At 44.9% G+C, this 21,459-nt stretch overlaps 1 protein-coding gene across 3 annotated transcripts in view; it reads left to right on the forward strand.

Moving 5' to 3' along the window:
• LOC140426433 (cytosolic phospholipase A2-like) overlaps positions 1-21,459 on the forward strand; it is a 251,989-nt gene that overhangs the window by 204,777 nt on the left and 25,753 nt on the right. For all 3 annotated transcript variants that reach the window (XM_072511223.1, XM_072511222.1, XM_072511224.1), the window contains 2 exons: positions 13,026-13,094; positions 15,101-15,337. In XM_072511223.1, the coding sequence (XP_072367324.1) occupies positions 13,026-13,094; positions 15,101-15,337 (306 nt within the window). The remainder of the gene's footprint in view (positions 1-13,025; positions 13,095-15,100; positions 15,338-21,459) is intronic.

The following is a 21,459-nucleotide window of genomic DNA, read 5'->3' on the forward strand; positions in this document are numbered from 1 at the left end:
CTTAATTGCACCACAAATGCCTTGTAGGTCACTAGTTGTATGGTGGAATTTAATCCAAGCAATGGAGTACTCCAAATCGCACATGGCCTTCTTTGAAGATGGTCTGGTTATATTAAGCGCCCTTAGAATCTTACAGGGTCAGCTGTGGGCCTTCCCTGGATCAGGCAGTGGGATCCAGATTCCAACCACCCTCTGGTGAATATAAAAGCAAGTTACTATGAATGCTGGAATCTGAAACAAAAACAGAAAATACTGGACAATCTCAGCAGGTCTGACAGCATCTGTGGAGAAAAAAGGGAGCTAACATTTCGAGCTGGTGTCTCTTTGTCAAAGCAACAAAGGGGCATCCAGACTCAAAACATTAGCTCTCTTTTCTCCCCGCAGATGCCATCAGACCGTCTGGGTGAAAATGTTTTTCCTCACATCTCCTCTAAACCTCCTGCTCAATAACTTAAATCTAAGCCTGCTGGTTTTTGACCCCCCCCACTACGGGGAAAAGTACCTTCCTATCCACCCTATCCATGTCTCTCATAATTTTACACACATCAATCAGGTCTCCCCTTAGCCATCTCTGCTCCAGGAAAAACAACCCAGCCTGACAGCTGTGGGCAGCACGGTGGCACAGTGGTTAGCACTGCACCCTCACGCCCCTGAGGACCCAGGTTCGATCACTACCTCAGGTCACTCTCCACATGGAGTTCGCACATTCTCCCCGTGTCTGCGTGGGTCTCACCTCCACAACCCAAAGATTTGCAGGGTAGATGGATGGCCACGCTAAATTGTCCCTTAATTGATAGCTGAAACAATCCAGCTCAGGCAACTTCCTGGTGAATCTCCTCTGCACCCTCTCCAGTGCAATCACTTCCTTCCTATAGTGTGGTGAATAGAACTGCACACAGTACAACAGCCGGGACCTTTTATACAGCTCCAGCATAACCTCCTGCTCTTATTTTCAATCCCTGGTTAATAAAGGCACAAATTCCATAGGCCTTCTTAACCACCTTATCTATGGGTAAGCAGTCTCCAAGGCGGCCTTCAGGATGCGCGACAACACAGAATCGCCAAGCAGAAACTGATAGCCAAGTTCCGCACGCACTGCGGCCTCAACCGGGACTTGGATTCATGTCACATTACATTCACCCCCCTCACCATCTAGCCTGGCCTTGCAAAATCCTACCAACTGTCCTGGCTTGAGACAATTCACACCTCTTTAACCTGTGATTATTCCTCTCTCTAGTCACACCATCTGGACCTGTAAAAACTTAATTACCTGCAAAGACTCGCATTCAAAGTATCATGTTGCATCATTGAATTTGTCTATATATGTGTTTGTGGAACCCATGTTTTCATTCACCTGAGGAAGGAGCTGCGCTCCGAAAGCTAGTGATTCAAAACAAACCTGTTGGACTTTAACCTGGTGTTGTAAGAACTTACTGTGCTCATTCCAGTCCAACGCCGGCATCTCCACATCACACTTTATCTACCAGTTCTGCCGTCTTCAGAGATCTGTGAACCTGCACACCAAGGTCCCTTTGACCTTCTGTACTTCCAAGGGTCCGACCATTCATTGTATATTCCCTTGCCTTGTGAGTCCTCCCAAAATACATTACCTCACACTTTTCATCATTAAATTCCATTTGTCACCCTTCTGCCCATCTAACCAGCCTGTTTATATCGTCCTGTAATCTAAGACCTTGCTCCTCACTATTTACCACACCACCAATTTTGTGTCATCTGCGAACTTACATACCATACCTCCTACATTCACATCCAGATCTCCTACATTGACTATCAAGATCATTAATGTATACTACAAACAACAAGGGACCCAACACCGATCCCTGCGGAACACCCTGGATATAAGCTTCCAGTTACAAAAACAACCTTCAACACCATCCTCTACCTCCTCCTCCCACTAAGCCAATTTTGGAATCAGTTTGCCAAAATGGCCTGGATCCCATGGGCTCGAACCATTTTCATCAGCCTCCCATGTGGGATCTTGAGCTTTACTACCTTTTTGTGATCATTTGTTTGTGGAGAAATTCAATTCAGAAATGAAGAGCTAATTTTGTGTTGGAAAGATCAACTTCTATGTTATACATTAGCACCTTCCGCGAAACATTTAAAAGTTATGTTTCACTATGAAATGTAACCTAATTAAGTCTGAAGTGTGTGGTTGAATTTGCGAGGTTGCCTTTCGAGGCCGAGAATGTTGCATCAGTCCTGTGTTAAAAACAACATGGAATTCAGTGCCACTAAAGCAGTGAACTCTCTGCCAGGACAATTGTAGTATGTGTCACCAGATGTCCAGTGCCATGAACTGGAGGACTACACTGCCACATGTGCTGCCTCCGTCATTTTAGTCCTGGCCCCATGAAGATTGCTAGCCTGTATGGACCTGGGTGTAAGCTGTGTTCACAGTATGACCAGAGCAATTCTGTGTTGGCAGCACTCACACAAGACTGGTAGCAGTCTAGTGGAAATACTTTGAGGTAAATGATGAATGTGCTATCAAGCAAATAGATTTGTAAAGTGTTGGAAGTTATTCAAAACGAAAATGTTAAGACAGGAAGTTGCATCCCTGTCATTTGAAAATGTGTGAGGATATGAAGGAAGAGATGCGAATGAGTTGAGGGGCAAAGCCAGTGCTGTTTTGCTTAATAACGTGAATGAAATTCATTCCTAAAATTCTCCAGTTGCATATTTAAAAAGAAGACAGTTGATGGAAGCTGGAGATGTTCATGTGACTCAAAAAACAATGTTGCAATCTCTCTAATCATGAGAAACAATCTTGTTCAAACAGGAAGCTTGGTCAATGTAAATCTGAATTTAACATCAATGCAAATAACTGCACCAAGCCTGAATCAGCTTCTATTTTGCCTATAGAGGAATAAACTTTTCAGTTTGTGTTGTTTACTCATTTCTTCCAGCTGCCATTGGGTGTGTTCTGTCATCCTGGGGATGTTTGACTCTGCTGTGCTTTTTGCTTCCCACTGATGTGCACTGACCTGTTCTTCAAACAACCTCTCTCTTTTCTATCATTTACATTACTGGTCATCCTAACTCACTGTGCTGAATCATAACCAAACACAATAGTCACCCAGTAAATTTCAATTGAAAAGTTCTGTTTTGATTTTGCAAGCTGCAGAATTTCAGTTTATCAGAGCATAAAAAGGGTAAATAACACCTTCCGATTTCAAGCATCTTGCTGAGTACTCCGAGGTCAGGTACATGTGGTTTGGTACAAAGTAGAGCTCCCTTTTGACCCGCCCAGCAATGTACCTCAACCCCATGTAGCATGACAGAGCAGAGATGCAGCTATTTTCACCCACAGCGTAAAAACAAACACAATTTTATAAGGCAATTTCTATTAGCTTAGACCACCAAAAGTGTCAAAGAATTTGATCCCAAAAATACAAGTCAAATTTAAATGGAATTAAAGCAGAATTTGACTTATTCGGGCAAGGTCAGTGCATTGTCGTTGCATCTTCCCATGTAACTGAAACAAGCTTTAGCAGCACTGAATTATATATCTCATTTGTAACCTGCCTCAAATGAGTGCAGCGGCCCATATCAGATCAAATCAAGCCTTCTGGTTTTTAACAATCTCAAATGAGATGATTTGTCCGTGAGAACAGGGACCGGGTCCAAACTGAGGTTGCAATTCTTAATCTTGCAAAACAGTTTTTCTCAGAACAGAAGAAATAGAAGCAGGAGTAGAGCATGTGGCCTGCCCCATCATTCAATACGTTCCTGGCTGCCTCGACTCCACTTTCCCACCTGCTCCCCATATCCCTTGATTCCCCAAGAGAGCCAAAAAACCGGTCCATCCCAGCCTTAAATATATTCAACAAAAGAGCATCCATACACGTCTTCCAAAGATTCACGACCTTTTGAATCAAAGATTTTCTCCTTATCGCATTCCTAAATGATTGGCCCCCTCATCCTGAGCCTGTGCCCCTGTGTGGCATCATTGTGGTCATTGGAACATCTTGGGTGGGATTCTCCGACCCCCCACCGGGTCGGAGAATCGCCGGGGGCTGGCGTGAATCCCGCACCCGTCGGTTGCCGAATTCTCCGGCACCGGATATTCGGCGGGGGCGGGAAACACCCCCCGCCAGTTGGCGGGCCCCCCCCCCCCGGCAATTCTCTGGCCCGCGATGGGCCGAAGACCCGCCGCTGTCAACCCACGCCAGCCGGCGTGGATTGAACCACATTTGGGACGGCGGGACAAGGCGGCGCGGGCGGGCTCCGGGGTCCTGGGGGGGCGCGGGGCGATCTGGCCCCGGGGGGTGCCCCCACGGTGGCCAGGCCCGCGATCGGGGCCCACCGATCCACGGGCGGGCCTGTGCCATGAGGGCACTCTTTTCCTTCCGCCTTCGCCATGGTCTCCACCATGGCGGAGGCAGAAGAGACCCCCTCCACTGCGCATGCGCAGGGATGCCGTGAGTGGCGCATGCGCCGCCCGGCAAAGTCAGTTTTGCGCCAACTGGCGGGGCACCAAAGACCTTTCCCGCCAGCTGGCGGGGCGGAAATCAGTCCGGCGTGGGCCTAGCCCCTCAAAGTGAGGGCTCGGCCCCTCAAGATGTGGAGAATTCCGCACCTTTGGGGCGGCGCGATGCCAGACTGATTCGCGCCGTTTTTGGAGCCGGTCGGCGGACATCGCGCCGATATCGGAGAATCCCGCCCCTAACCTGCATGTCAGAAATATCTTTCCTCATTCCTCCTCCATTTTTCTTCATGGTGCTGAATCATGCTGGAGTGACATTTCAAGGACACTGGCTATCATCAGCTTCTTACCCAAGCGACCATTCTTAAGGTGTGACCCCAGGCTGCGCAGCACGGTAGCATTGTGGTTAGCACAATTGCTTCACAGCTCCAGGGTCCCAGGTTCGATTCCCGGCTTGGGTCACTGTCTGTGCGGAGTCTGCACGTTCTCCCCATGTCTGCGTGGGTTTCCACCGGGTGCTCCGGTTTCCTCCCACAGTCCAAAGATGTGCAGGTTAGGTGGATTGGCCATGCTAAATTGCCCTTAGTGTCCAAAATTGCCCTTAGTGTTGGGTGGGGTTACTGGGTTATGGGGATAGGGTGGAGGTGTGGGCTTGGGTAGGGTGCTCTTTCCAAGACCAGGTGCGGACTCGATGGGCCGAATGGCATCCTTCTGCACTCTAGATTCTATGAACTATGAAAATGATCAAATACTACCTGTATCTGACTGACATCCATACATGTCTGCTCATCAGCAGCATTTTTCAATCAGGAATATGCACCATGCCTGGCTTATCCCAAGTCCAGGTTGCTGCTGGTGCCACAGTTGAAATCAACTAACCTGCTGCAGACCAGGGATCAAACCTGGGACCTGCATGAGTTGCACACTCATTAGTGCCTCAAATCGGATCTGCTAAAAGGGCCTGATGGCACAAGGGTTATCCAATAACATTTTTAGGCGATTGAGCCTCTGAATCCTAGCTTTGTTGGTGTCCCACAGCTGAGCACATGGAGCAAGAAGGTCTGAACTGAAGGGAAAACAGGGGGGAATCACAAATGGTCCAGGGTAACAGAATGAACACCACTGCTGTAATCTCATCCCAAAGTTTAAATATTAAACAAAAACGGCTGAAGCTTTATTCTTGTATATTTTATCCCCACCAATGTGTTTGCTCTGTTCAATCTATTGATATACCAGGTGTAGGATTTCCTCCTGATGTGAACAACTGGTAAACCTAAAGGAACTTTATTCTGGTTTGTGTGTAAAATACATTCCAAACAATTTCTCAATTAAGTAGGGCAGCACGGTAGCACAGTGGTAAGCACAGTCACTTCACAGCTCCAAGGTCCCAAGTTTGATTCCCGGCTTGGGTCACTGTCTGTGCGGAGTCTGCACATTCTCCCCGTGTCTGCGTGGGTTTCCTCCGGGTGCTCCGGTTTCCTCCCACACTCCAAAGATGTACAGGTTAGGTGGATTGGCCGTGATAAATTGCCCTTAGTTTCCAAAAAAGGTTAGGTGGGTGACTGGGTTACGGACGTAGGGTGAAGGCATGGGCTTATTAGGGGTGCTCTTTCCAAGGGCCAGTGCAGACTCGATGGGCCGAATTGCCTCCGTCTGCACTGTAAATTCTGTGATAAGTTATCCCCACAGAACATTTCACCCTTAACTTGCATTTCAGAAATGCCTCTGGTGTTCTGTCAGCCATCTGACAGGAGTTCACTTTTCCAACCACCTGTAACATCCTGATTCTTCAAGTCCGGATCCACCCACACCCAAAGGAAGGGCCTAGTGCCTGGGTTTAGGAGATAATCAAGGAATCAGCCTGAAATTCTTTCTAGCCTTTCCTGTTCTTTTTGTGTTACTGGACCCTCTTGCAGCATTCCTGCTGATTCAGCTTCTGACGTCTGTTCCAGTTACCCCCATGCAGCTTATATTGTCGCTTCTGGTAATCAATGGTCACCTTTTTATAACTCCACTATTGCTCAACCTCAACTTCTCACTTGCACCATCAATTGATAACAAGAGGCATTTACAAATCCAAAGCAGATATGGAAAGGAACACAAAAGGCACAAAGCAGACATTGGACGTAAAACATCAATGTGAGCCTAAAAACAAATAAACAGACAGGGAAAAGGGGAGCCAAGACACAAACAAAAAGCTAAAATCTACTTATTCTCAACTCACTGTGATGGTTACACTGTTCTAATCCTCCCATGTGGTACAATTCTTTCATCACTACTCCCAGTCCTATTGACTCTGCATCTCACAAAGATGTGGCTCCTGGCTGGCGATATTGGATTGGTGAAATTATCTTGACACTTTTTACAAATGGATAATTCATGCATCCAGCAGGGTAGTTAGTTCTAAAATAGTTCTTTAGAAATATGGAACACAAAGGGGAAAATGTGCTGTGTTTAACAGAATGCGAACTGTTATTTCCTTCCCATTGACCACCAAGTAAACAATGGGGACCGTATCTCAGGCCATCTGGTGAAGCAGAATGAGGAGTGGTGAGCATCAAACCATCAGCCTGAACGAGAATCTTAAAAATGGATTCATTTAATTAATATATTTCCGCAGCAAAAATATTCCCAATCAATAATGTCTCATAATTAAAATCATGAACTGCAAAGTGAACGGGGGCGATATTGCACCCGCGTTAGCCTTGAGCACCAACAGTGACGTGGGGCAAAATCTCATGAGAATCAGAAAATTAGATCCTTGCCTGTGAGATCACGTTTTCTGATTTCCCCCGCCTTTTGCCAGTGACATGACGAGTTTGGCGGGAACCTCATTTAAATACATTTTAATATAACTAGTGGGCTGCCCTGCCATATGTTCCCCCACATTTCGAATTACCCACTCCCCGACGTGACGTCACGTTGGCGAGTTTTACAACTGCTTTCGAAAAACGTGAAGCAGCCAATGGGAATTCATCGGGCGGTACAGATAAGCTTAGCCCCTGTGGGGAGAGGGACATTGTCGCCCTGGAAGTGTCAGGGGCGGTACCTCTGGGGAGCTCCATTGGGGGGGGGGTTCTGCTCATGTGTCGGGGGGGGTATTTCCCCGGTGCTTGGGGGGGGGGTCCCTTATCCAGGGTATGGGGATTGCCCCGCTGCTTGTTGGGAGAGTTCCCTGTACCCATAGGGGGTGGAAATGGGGACATGTTTTCAGCGTAGAACAGGGCACCCTGATATCAGTGGAACCGGCGTTGCTGGCTTTATCAGCTCCCATTCCACCAGCTTGATTGCCAAAACTCCAGCTCCAGGTTTTCTGTGCACCGAAGATCTGGCAGTTTTCTTGCCTCATCCAGTACTGGAGTGCAAAATTCTGCCCACTGTGTGCGAACATGTAACAAAGAAAGTGACCAAACTTCACCCCTTTCCCTCATGCTGTTGACTATTGGGGGCAAACTTCAGTTGTAAAGATAAATCGGAAAAGTTAGAACTGTTTTCCTTGGAGAAAGGAAGACTGAGAGGAAATCTGATAGAGGTGTTCAGAATGATGAGGGGTCTGAACAGAGTAGATCGGGAGTAACTGTTCCCACTCGCCAGAGGATCGAGAACGAGAGGACACAAATTTACAGTAACTGACAAAAGAAACAAAAGGAGTATAAGGGAAAAGCTTTTCACACAGCAAATGGTTAGGGTCAGGAATGCACTGTTTGAGAATGAGGCGGATGCAGGTTCAATCGAGACATTTGGAAGGGAATTAGTCTGTTATTTGAAAAGGTACAATGTGCAGGGATTTGGGGAGAAGCATTTCACCTCATGCCATTCAGAGAGCTGGTGCAGACATGATGGGCCAAATACCCTCCTTCTGTACTGTAACAATGATGTAAACTTGGGCAGGGGAAGTGATATTAAATATTCTTCCTCAGAATCTGGGGGTTAATAAAGAAACATGTTTGAATATCTTGGTGTATACCATACCCTTGGACAGTGGTGTAAAGGTTTATTAGCAGAGTTTTAATAATCCAGTTATAACCCTGTTGCTGTAACATAACCTCCAGACAAACGAGGTAATGACATTTGAAATTGTATGCTAATTTTCAATAATGTGGAGATGCCGGTATTGGACTGGGGTGGGCACAGTAAGAAGTCTTACAACACCAAGATAAAGTTCAACAGATTTGTTTTGAATCATTAGCTTTCCGAGTGCAGCTCCTTCATCAGCTGAGTCACCTGATAAAGGAGCTGCGCTCCAAAAGCCAGTGGTTCGAAACAAACCTGTTGGACTTGAACTGGGTGTAAGACTTCTTACTAATTTTCAATAGAGTACCAAAGAGAATTGCCGACTTTAAAGTGATGAGGCTTTGGAATGGGACTTCAATTGCTTTTCTTTATTCATTCATGGGACATGGACAGGGCAGCAATCATTAACTGGCCTTGGGAAAGTAGTGCCTTTGTGAACCCCTGCAGTCCATATGATGTAGGTACACCCACAGTGCTATTAGGGAGGGAGTTCCAGGATTTTGACCCAGCAACTGTGAAGGAAGAGCGAATCGAGTTCTAAATTAGAATGGTGTGTTCCCAGGTGTCTGCTGCTCGTGTCCTTCTCAGTGGTAGAGGTAGCAGGTCTGGCAGATGCTGTTGAAGGAGGTTTGCTGCGTTACTGTAGATAGTACATGATATTCTCAGTGTGTACTATCGATAGAGGAACTGAATGGTCAAGGTATTGGTCAGGATGCCATTTGTGTGGGCTGCATTGGGGCCCATGTAGTCAATATTCATAATTGGACGGGACGTTTGCGAGCTTGGGAGCGCTTGAGGAAAAGTATGAGCTGCCCCGGGGAAATTTCTTTAGATATATGCAGGTGAGAGCGTTCACGAAACAACTGGTGAGGGAATTTCTGCTGCTCCTGACACAAGGGATCCAGGACAGGGTGCTGTCGGGGAGGGCAAAGTGTCAGAGATATACCGGGAGATGAGAGAAGAGGGGGAGGAGTTGGTGGGCGAACTGAAGGGAAAATGGGAAGAAGAGCTTGGGGAGGAGATTGAGGAGGGTTTGTGGGCTGATGCCCTAAGCAGGGTAAATTCCTCTTCCTCGTGTGCCAGGCTTAGCCTGATCCAATTTAAGGTGCTGCATAGAGCACACATAACGGGAGCAAGGTTGAGCAGGTTCTTCGGAGTGGAGGACAAGTGTGGGAGGTGCGGGGGAAGCCCGGCGAACCACATACATATGTTTTGGTTGTGTCCGGCACTGGAGGGGAGTAACGGGATTGATCTCGAAGGTGGTGAAGGTCCGGGTCAAGCCAGGCTGGGGGTTAGCTATATTTGGAGTAGCGGATGAGCCGGGAGTGCAGGAGGCAAAAGAGGCCGATGTTGTGGCCTTTGCGTCCCTAGTAGCCCGACGTAGGATTTTACTCATGTGGAAGGAAGCGAAACCCCCCGGACTAGAGGCCTGGATAAACGATATGGCGGGGTTCATAAAACTAGAGCAGATGAAGTTTGCGCTGAGAGGATCGGCTCAAGGGTTCACCAGACGGTGGCAACCGTTCCTCGACTACCTAGCGGAACGTTAGAGGGAAGATAGATGGCCAGCAGCAGCAACCCAGGGGGGGGGGGGGGGGGGGGTGCGGGGGGAGGGGAGGTAAATTGTTTGGGTTTTTGGAGGGGGAGAGGGGGCGGGGGGGAGTATTACTTCGTGTTATTTGGTTAGTTTACCATGTTAGTTACACAATGTTATATTGCAGTTATCATGTTACTTTTATTTTTATTTCTTTGATTTGTAAGGGAAAAAATTGTGTTTGAAAACTTTAATAAAATATATTTATTTAAAAAAATATTCATAATTGGAGTTGTATCTTCCCAGTTTCACCTTCTCCAGCTATTTATAGTTGCAGTATTGTGTACCTGTGTACCTTATCTGTCATTCAGAATGTGAGTAGTTGATAATTGCCTTGTAAATTGTCAGTTGTATGAGTTACAGGAAGTCATATTTGTAGAAAAAACTGGTGGTGCAAAGCATTTCCTTAGCCGTACATTGTTCCATGATTTGATCTCTTGAACCATGTACATCGGGGGAAGAATTAAATTCCTCTCCCAGGATTGGGCTGGGAGAGGTTATAGGCTGTAGAATCAGGCAGGAAAGCACAGGGTGGAGAGACAGTCACTTTTCCAACTGCCTCTGATAAAGTCAGGGGTGGGGAAGGTCACTTTCAGGTCTTATTCCAGCACTACCAGTGTTTTCCCAGTGGTTGGGGGCCGGGGATGACATATGCCACATGCATGGGAAGGCTAGCAGCCTCCCTGTGGGCTCAGGAAGGTGGGTCCTCCTGATCGGGCACCCTGTGCTTGAAAGAAGGCCCCTTCAGCAGCAAGTGCTACCCCCTCTCAAAGTGTCCTTCCCCTGCCCTCCACAATGACACTGCCACCCTTTGCCAGGGCTTGTCTGACTACACCCAACAAGCCTGTGCCACAACTCTTTTCTGGGTTGCCTTTGTGGCTACTGATCCTGCAATGGTCACCTCTCCTAGTGTCACTGCTGAGATCAAAGAGCTGCCTGCCCTCTGATGGGTCAGCAGATCTTGGAGGCATGATCTTTACCTTAAAAGACACAGGACTCTGTCAGCAGACGGCATTCAGAAAACTGCTGGGTGATATTGAGTCCGGTTGGGTTTCTCAAAAATCGCCGAAGTGCGGTTGGCACTGGCTTTCCGATCACTGCAGTCATTAAATTCAGCCTTGGGAGTATAGGCCAAGCATAGTCTTCAGGTGAAATCAACCAGGAGAGCTGGGAATAATGGCATTGCAGATGTAATTCACTACTCATTTCTAAGTTGTCCATTTGGATCTTATTAACATATTTCCATTATAAATTCCCACATCCAAATTTAGGACAGAAATTCTCTTTTTTTTATAAATATATTTTATTCAAATTTTTCGGCCAAACAGAACCGTACAAAGGTTTTTCCCTTTTTACAGCAATAAGACAATATAAATAACAGTGACCGTTTTTTAACAAATAGATAAATAATATATAAACTAAATGGCAACTGCCATAACAAAAATAGTAGCTCTCCCAAATAATAAAATCAAACAATCCAATATATATAACCAAGTACAAATATCTATACAAAAACACCCCTGAGGACACACCTGAGCCCCCCCCCGGGTTGCTGCTGTTACCTTCCCATTTCCTTTATCGTTCTGCGAGGTTGGACAGAAATTCTCAATCTACACTTACAATGTCACATTGTAATTACACCTCCTACCAGTAGGGGTGTTGCACTGCTTTCACACTGGGGGAAGAGTGGGGAAGATGTGCCTTATAAATCCAGAAAAAATAATTTTGTTGACAGGGAAAACTGCCAATGTATTATTTTGAACGCCTATTAAAAATGTAATGTGCCGAACTGATTAACAAATATCCCAGAATTAAGTCTTTATTTGTCTGAATTAGTTGATTTTAGCGAGTTTGAGAGTAGATACAACAATGGTCTTGGTGTTCGTGGACGAGGAAGGGGCAAAATCACATGGGGCTCTCATTCCTTTTTTAAAATAAATTTAGAGTACCCAATTCTTTTTTTTTCCAATTTAGGGTAGCCAATTCACCTACCCTGCACAACTTTTTGGATTGTGGGGGTGAGACCCACACAGACAAGGGGAGAATATTCAAACTCCACACGGACAGTGACCCGGGGACAGGATCGATCCCGGGTCCTCGGTGCCATGAGGCAGTAGATCTAACCACTGCGCTACCGTGGTGCCCCAGTGTTCTCATTATTGATGACTATCCATTGTCCATTGAGGACAGAGTTATGTCAGCTGTGATTTCACCCTCAGTTGAATAGCATGTTGTCACTTATACAAGGGAAATAGCACTCAGTAGCTGCCAGTATCTGTTGACGTAGGTATGAAGCAATTGAAAGAGACCTAAAATTCTCCACAAAGCTGCACCATGGTGTCAGGGCTTTGGATTAGGGTGACAGACTGGCGACAATTGAGCGTTTCAGCTTGAAGATCAGACATCTGAGAGTTGCTCTTATGAGGTACGTGGGATAGTCTATAGCATTGAAAAGGTTCATTCAAAACAGATTCAAAGCTTTGACAAAAGGCCATCTGGACTTGAAACGTTAGTTATTTTCTTTCACTACAGATGCTGCCAGCCCAGCTGAGATTTACCAGCATTCTCTCCTTTGGGTTAAAGAGTGATTAATGTTTGGACTAGGATTCCAAGCCTAGAAGTTCAGGTGAAAACCCTGTAATCATAAAAAAAATAAGATGCAGCAATGTGCTAAGTGTGGGATAATTCTGCATGGATTAGTTTAGATGGACTGAATGGCTCTATCAGAGGATCCTATAGTCACTGAGCTGCTAGATTTGTCCACGTTGCTTTTGCCCTGGCTGTATATGTACTCATCCTGTCCTCAGACTGGCATTGTGAAATCCTGGAACTTTTATTCTTGGGCAGAATTAGTCCATGACCAGCAACATCAGACACTCAGCATAGAATAATTCAGACAAATGCTCTCAAGCTGTGTTTTTCTTTTCTTAAACATTAAAGAATGTGATTTTTATGTTTATATTGCAGCACAAATTCAGGCCAAACATTTAATTGGAAATGATAGCTCCGACAGTGATGATGAATCCCAACCCAAAGGTAAGAGTTAAAAGTCTGGAGACATCCCACTGCCATATCCTCCTTGTATTTAACGGAAATGGCCCACCCCAAACAAGCACAGTGCATTTCACCCGTGAGGTTTGGATATGTCTCTCTATGCAAGCAAGATCGTGGCTCATAGTGGGCTGGATGCTTGGGAGCTGGAGGGGAGGTGGGACATTATGGTATTGCACTGGGAGAAAATAAAAAGGATATGTGGACACTGAATGCTGAGTGGTTGACTAGAGAGACAAAGGCTATAACAGTGACTGCCAAAATATTTATTAGAGGCGATACAATCTTGGGACGAATTGACAGACTTGCACAACACCTGTCTCTGTGCTTGATGACAGTTGAGGTACAGAATGAAAAGAGGTGAAATGGTGACAGTGCACCAAGAGGCCAGTCAGTTCTCGAATAACAAAGAGGTTAAAACATTCCAAATACATTTTGCATCAATTACAGTTATACAGCAGCAACTATATTTCTGAAGTAATACCACACCGGCTGCTGTGAATGGCCTGTCTGCAACCTTAGTTCAGGGAAATTCACATTCAAATTTCCACCAACACAAACTGAAACCTTTCAAAGTCTCCAGTGATGATGCCTCCTGGAGGTCGCTGGATGTAAGACACAACACTGAGGGCGGGATCTTTCAGTCCCGCCGAAGGTGACCAACCCCTCCTGTGGCAGATTCCCCAACAGCAGGGTGGGTACGCCATGCAAAATGCCAAAGATGGTTGGAATCATACCTGGCGCAAAGGAAGATGGTTGTGGTGGTTGGAGGTCAATCATCTCAGCTCCAGGATATCACTGCAGGAGTTCCTCAGGGTAGTGTCTTGGGCCCAACCATCTTCAGCTGCTTCATCAATGACCTCCCTTCCATCATAAGGTCAGAAGTGGGGATGTTTGCGGATGGCTGCAAAATGTTCAGCACCATTTGCGACTCCTCAGATGAAGAAGCAGTCCATGTCCAAATGCAGCAAGACCTAGACAATATCCAGGCTTGGGCTGACAAGTGGCAAGTAACATTCACACCACACAAGTGCAGGCAATGACCATTTCTTATAAGAGAGGATCTAACCACCGCCCCTTGACATTCAATGGCATTACCATCGCTGAATATCCCACAATCAATGTCTTGGGGGTTACCATTGATTAGAAACTGAACTGGACTAGCTACATTAATAATGTGGCTACCAGGGCATGTCAAAGGGTGGGAATCCTACAGCGAGCAACTCAACTCTTGACCCCCCCAAAGCCTGTCCACCATCTATAAATCACAAGTCAGGAGTGTGATGGAATACTCTCCACTTGCCTGGATGAATGCAGCTCCAACAACACTCAAGAAGCTCAACACCATCCAGGACAAAGCAGCCCGCTTGAGTGAACCCCCTTCCACAAACATCCAAACCCTCCCGCCAAACAGTGACAGCCGTGTGCACCATCTACAAGATGCACTGCAGTAACTCACCAAGGTTCCTCTGACAACACCTTCCAAACCCATGACCGCTACCATCTAGAAGGACGAGAGCAGCAGATACCTGGGAACCCCACCAACTGGAGGTTCCCCTCCAAGTCACTCACCACCCTGACTTGGAAATATATTGCCGTTCGTTCACTGTCGCTGGGTCAAAATCCTGGAATTCCCTCCCTAACAACACAGTGGGTGTACCTACACCTCAAGGGCTACAGCGGTTCAAGGCGGCACCTCACCACTACCTTCTGAAGGGCAACTAGGGATGGGCAATAAATGCTGGTCTAGCCAGCGACATCCACATCCCGTAAATGAATTTTTGTTAAAAAAGGACATAGACGGGGCTAGAAGATCCCACCACCGGCCAATGGCAAGCCGCCTCCACCACTGGAAAACACACTGTGGTGGGAGCTGGAAAATCCCGGCCTGAGTGTTTTGGGAATCCATAGAGTGATGAATGCGCTTCAGTAAATTAACGATGAGACTTACGAGAGTCCAGTGAAGATAATCAATGCTTTCCTTGTGACAGACGTTGGCAGTGAAGCAGTTGATGTGGAAGAGGAGATGCAGAGAAATAACCAGGACAGCTGGGTACAGAGGATGTTAAAGGCTCTGTTCAGTGACACTGCACTTTTCAACACCCGAGAAGGCCGTGCTGGCAAGGTGCATAATTTCATGTTGGGTCTCAACCTGAATACATCATACCCACTCTCCCCTCTCTGTGATTTTGTGTCATCATATGAAGAAGATGAAGAAGTTGTCACAGGTTAGTCATACTGCAAAGGGTTTTTGTGGACTCTCAGGTTTACATGTAGCAATCAAATCCTGACACAATAATATGTTTCTTATTGTTGGTTTGAACCTCTATCTGAACTGCAACTTAAAAAAATAAATATTTGACAATATGGGCACCAAACTCTGGCTGGTATCCAGCAGCCAGGATGTGTTAACATCAATATTACCCAGTTTAACACTCATAAAATCAGTATTACACAGGAGTACCCAGATTAACACACATAGTGTCAATGTAACACAGGTTAATGCACAGTCTAACATACACGCACTGCCTGCTCCATTGTTGAATAAATTTCAGCTCCAAAGTAATCTTTTTCTTTACTCATTCTCCTTCCCTCTCCCTTATCAAGTCTGCAGTCAGTTTTATTCTGTCCATCCTGAGGTTTACAGAACTGCAACACATTGTTGTTCCCAAATACAAATACATTTGGGGAATTAACAGAACTCAAAAGTGTAAAACTGCTTAAAAATTTCATGGGCTATGAACTTCTTCACAAATGGCTGCTTATATAATAATTATAAAGAGGGAATAGGGCTGCGAGTTTTGTCACTTGACAATGTAAGGATCTCAAATTTTGTTTTTAACTGCAAACATCAGATTCTTATTGTAATGTTCAGCCTTGTCAGACCTGGCCATAGGTGCAATCACAGTTTAATAATCTGGTTTCACTTAACCCACCTGTGCTCTTCATTTTAATGAGCAGCAACATGTTCATTCTGAGTGTTCCCTCGAAGGTGAAAACAAGGTCAGTCGGTGTGCTTCTCAATGTAGTTAAAACATTTCTACTTCAAAGTCATCTTTGTCTATTCCAAAGTTGACCCGGTGAACTAATCTCAATTCTTAATTCTTGGTTTGTGTTTCCTGCCAGTTCTTAATTCATTGACCTGCTCTTTTTCTAGATTTTGTTGTGAATTCTGTAGTGATAGCATGGTTGTGTTGTAATTCACTGACTGACCACTGTGAGCCTCACTAGTATTTAAGTGAATGTTAGTCAGCTGACCTCAGACTGGCTGGAGGAAGCTGAAGAGAGAGGTTGCTTGTGCATGATTTTACTGTTATTCATCTGTTGTCTTGTATATAGTTTACCCACAGTTAATGTTAATAAATTGTTTATAGTTTTAGCTATAAGTGTTCTTGTAATAAATCAGGCCATCCAACAAGAACATTACATGGTACCAGGGCTGATTGATATTAAACATTGAGAAAGCCTACCACAGAGATTTGAAGATTTTGCAGACTGCAGAATTAACAGCATGGAGTCGTGGAAGCCACTAAAGAGTCTCAGCTTTCATGGTAATGAGGTCAGCAACTGGCAAGTGTTTAAACAACAATTTAATCTGTTTCTTACTGCAGCAAATTTAGAAGATCAATCAGATTCACGTACGGTAGCGATGCTCCTAACAGCAGCAGGGTCTGAAGCAATTGTTGTGTTTAATACGTTTAAGTTTGCAAACGATGAAGATAGTAAAAATTTTAACGAGGTAATTCAAAGATTTGATGCCCATTGCAAAGAACAAAGAACAAAGAAATGTACAGCACAGGAACAGGTCCTTCGGCCCTCCAAGCCCGTGCCGACCATACTGCCCGACTAAACTACAATCTTCTACACTTCCTGGGTCCGTATCCTTCTATTCCCATCCTATTCATATATTTGTCAAGATGCCCCTTAAATGTCCCTATCGTCCCTGCTTCCACTACCTCCTCCGGTAGCGAGTTCCAGGTACCCACTACCCTCTGCGTAAAAAACTTGCCTCTACATCTACTCTAAACCTTGCCCCTCTCACCTTAAACCTATGCCCCCTAGTAATTGACCCCTCTACCCTGGGGAAAAGCCTCTGACTATCCACTCTGTCTATGCCCCTCATAATTTTGTATACCTCTATCAGGTCGCCCCTCAACCTCCTTCGTTCCAGTGAGAACAAACCGAGTTTATTCAACCGCTCCTCATAGCTTATGCCCTCCATACCAGGCAACATTCTGGTAAATCTCTTCTGCACCCTCTCTAAAGCCTCCACATCCTTCTGGTAGTGTGGCGACCAGAATTGAACACTATACTCCAAGTGTGGCCTAACTAAGGTTCTATACAGCTGCAACATGACTTGCCAATTCTTATACTCAATGCCCCGGCCAATGAAGGCCAGCATGCCGTATGCCTTCTTGACTACCTTCTCCAGTCCCAGAAAGAATGAAATTTATGAATGCTATGTGTTTAGATCACATTTACAGAAGACAGGAGAGTCCATGGATCATTTATCACTGAGTTAAAGTTAAAAGCCAAAATCTGTAACTATTCTGCGGCGGAATCTTCCATGATGCGGGACCAAATTGTGTTTGGTGTGAATGAAAATAAGCTGAGGGAATGGTTGCTGAGGTAATCGGAGCTGTCTTTGGAACAAACAGTTAAGATTTGTCAGGCTCATGAGCTAGCAGCAACAGCATTCTAAAATGTTTCTCAGTAATGGCGACGTCTACTTGGAGGAGAACACTCCGGTCGCTGCCCTTGTTCCAAAAAGGTGGGAAATTTCCAAATTTCCCAGAGAGAGAAGCTGGGAGTTGCTCAGGCACAACCATCACAAGAACAAAGGACCCTGGGCTTCGAACCCAGAGAAGACATCAACATCGAGTGATCGAAGCCTCCTTTACTAATGTGGGTAAAACCCAAAGCTCAGCTGTGAGTCTGAGTCATATTTTCTTGAGTAATAGAATTGAGAATAAAATTGTAAACTGTGAACCTGTTTTGTCCTTTGTTCATCCCACGAATAAAGACACCTGAGTAAAACTTTTGAGTAAGTACTGGGCAAACATATCAGAGGTTTTAAAGGTACAACAGTATATAGCATCCACAACGGATTGGGACAACACTCCAATGATTCTAAGAACATTATCAGCAAATTCAGCATTGTGTTCACAGGTTTTGGTGCACTATCATTCACCTACAAGATACAACTCAAAGAGGATACAAAACCTGTATACAGACACCAAGAAGAATACCTGCACCTCTTCGGGATCATCTCAAAAAGGAGCTAGACAGAATGACAAAATTAAAAGTAATCAGAAAGATAGAAGAACCTACCGACTGGGTAAACTCCATGGTTTGTGTAAAGAAAAAGAATGGCGATATTCACGTATGCATGGATTCCAAAGATCTTAACAAGAAAATCAAAAGAGAACACTACCAAATACCAAAGTGTGAGGAAATTACATCTGAGATGGCTGGTGCACAATTCTTTACGAAGCTTGACACATCTCGGGGTTTCTGATAGCTAAGGCTAGAAGAACAGAGTAAAAAATATTGCACTTTCAGTACACCATTTGAACGGTACTGCTTCCTGAGAATGCCGTTTGGCATAATTTCAGCATCAGAAATATTCCACCATGGAGCACATAATCAAAGGCATCAAAGGTGTATATGTGTATGTGGATGATATCATTTGGGACTCAACCATAGAAATGTACATTATTACGTTGCTTTAAGTTCTAAAGAGCATCAGGTGAAATGGGCTGAAGCTCAACAAGCAAAAGTGCCAATTTAGAGTAACTGAGGTCACATTCCTCAGTGACAAGCTCTCATCGCATGGAACCTGACAAGGACAAAATCCAAGTCATTCTCAACATGCCAAAACCAAAAGACAGGAAAGCCATCTTAAGAGTGATGGGTGTGATCAATTTTAGAGGGAAATTCATTCCAAACCTCTCAGCAAAAACAACACATCCACATGATCTCCTGCACAAGACAATGGGTTTCACTTGGACTGAGCAACATGAGCAAGAGTGGAAGCTCAAGACTTCACTAACCACCACGCCAATTCTCACATTTTTGACCCATCTATGCGGATTAAAGTGTCAACAGACCTGTCGAAAGATAGTCTAGGAGCAGTTCTTCTGCAACTCATGCATGACGATTGGAAACCAGTTGCTTATGCACCACAATTCATGACAACAACAGAGCAGAGGTATGCTCAAATCAAAAAAGAATGCCTGGGTTTTGGTGTAGGCTTGGAGAAATTCCATGGCTACGTCTATGGCTTCCAACATTCACAGTTGAGAAAGATCATCATCCTTTGGTTAACATCATCAAAATAAATCTCAACCAGATGTCTCCGCGCGTTCAGAGGTTGATGATGAAGTTACAACGCTATGACTTCAATCTCATCTACACGCCAGGCAAATATTTATTCTTAGCAGATGCATTATCGAGAACGCCAATGCAAAGTATTGATGGTGAGATTGCTGAGGATGTAATTCTGCATGTCAATCTTATTTCCATGCTACTACCAGTATCTTATGCGAAACTACAGGAGATCCACGAAGAGACCAGGGTAGCACAGTGGTTAGGGCAGCATGGTAGCACAGTGGTTAGCACAGTTGCTTCACAGCTCCAGGGTCCCAGGTTCGATTCTCGGCTTGGGTCACTGGCTGTGCGGAGCCTGCACGTTCTCCCCGTTTCTGCGTGGGTTTCCTCCGGGTGCTCCGGTTTCCTCCCACAGTCCAAAGATGTGCAGGTTAGGTGGATTGGCCATGCTAAATTGCCCTTAGTGTCCAAAAAGGTTGGGTGGGGTTACTGGATTACGGGGATAGGGTGGAGGTGTGGGCTTGGCTAGGGTGCTTTTCCAAGGGCTGGTGCAGACTCGATGGGCTAAATGGCCTCCTTCTGCACTGTAAATTCTATGATTCTACGATCAAACTGTTCAAGAAGTTATGAGGAACATCAACTCGCACTGGCCCAGAGGTCAATGTATGGAGTTCTCCAACATAAGATCTGAACTCAGTATCATTAATGGAGTGGTACATCGTTTGAACACTATAGTCGTACCTCAATCTCGTCGCTGTGATGTACTGAAGAGGATACACGAAAGGCATCTTGGGATTTAAAAATGTAAACGGAGAGCTCGTGACTCTGTTTACTGGCCAGGTATAAACCAGGATATTGAAAGGATGGTCTGTTGTTGTGACACATGCCAGACACATTGTTGCAAGCAAACAAGAGAACCTATGCAAATACCTGATTTACCTACGGCACCATGGCAGAAAGTAGCTATTGATCTTTTTCACCTACAAGGGAAAGATTATTTAATGATCATAGACTATTTTAAAAACTATCCCCAAATGGCTCTATTGTCAAGCATAACGGCAAGCAGTGTAATACTGCATATCAAGTCAATTTTAGCTAGACACGGAATTCTGCAAGTCTCCGTGAGTGACAACAGTCCTTGTTTTAGCTGTAAGGAGTGGAAACACTTCGCAGTCACGTATGATTTCTATCACGTCACGTCGAGTCCATTGTACCCTCAAGCCAATGGAAAAGCCAAAAAAGGTGTATATATTGTTAAGCAATTGTTGAAGAATGCAATGGACAGCCAATCTGATCCATATCTCGCAATATTGAGTTACAGAGCTCCACCATTGTCACATGGTAGATCGTCAGCAGAGTTACTCATGAATAGAGGGTTGCGTACCACACTTCCACACTTGGAAAAGAAAAAGAATGCAGTGGTACTGCAGGAAATGCAAAACATTAAAGCGAAACAAAAGCAGTAATATTATAGAGTGTTGAGAACTTTATCACCTCCGAGTAGTGATGACATTGTGAGAGTAGAATATTCAGGCAATTGGTCGAGAAAAGACATTGTACTTGAAGAAGTAGCACCTCGTTCCTACAATGTACAGACAGAGGGCGAGTTGGTTTTAAGAAGAAATCGTCGCGCACTCTTGAAAACCAGGGAAGACTTTCACAATAATGTGATGGATGACGAATCTGCATCAGAATCAACACAAGCTGCAGTGTCAGATAGTTCAGCAGTTCCTGAGCATGAGACTGCCATAGAGAACATTGAATCTACAAGTTCAGAGCAGCAAGGTCAAACTTTGAGAAGATCAACCAGTCAGAAAAAACCTGATCGACTTAATTTGGGCTATTTGTGCATACTATGCTTGCAGTTCTTGTGTGTGTGTATGTGTGTGTGTTTTTTATATATATATATATATATATTTTTTTTTTTTTAAATGTTTAAACTGGTTGAAAAAGTATATATACTTTTTCAACCAGTTTAAACATTTTTTTTAAAAATTAATATGTTAGACTCATAGGCTCA

This window comes from Scyliorhinus torazame, chromosome 7 (assembly GCF_047496885.1).
Source record: "Scyliorhinus torazame isolate Kashiwa2021f chromosome 7, sScyTor2.1, whole genome shotgun sequence".
NCBI lineage: Eukaryota > Metazoa > Chordata > Chondrichthyes > Carcharhiniformes > Scyliorhinidae > Scyliorhinus > Scyliorhinus torazame.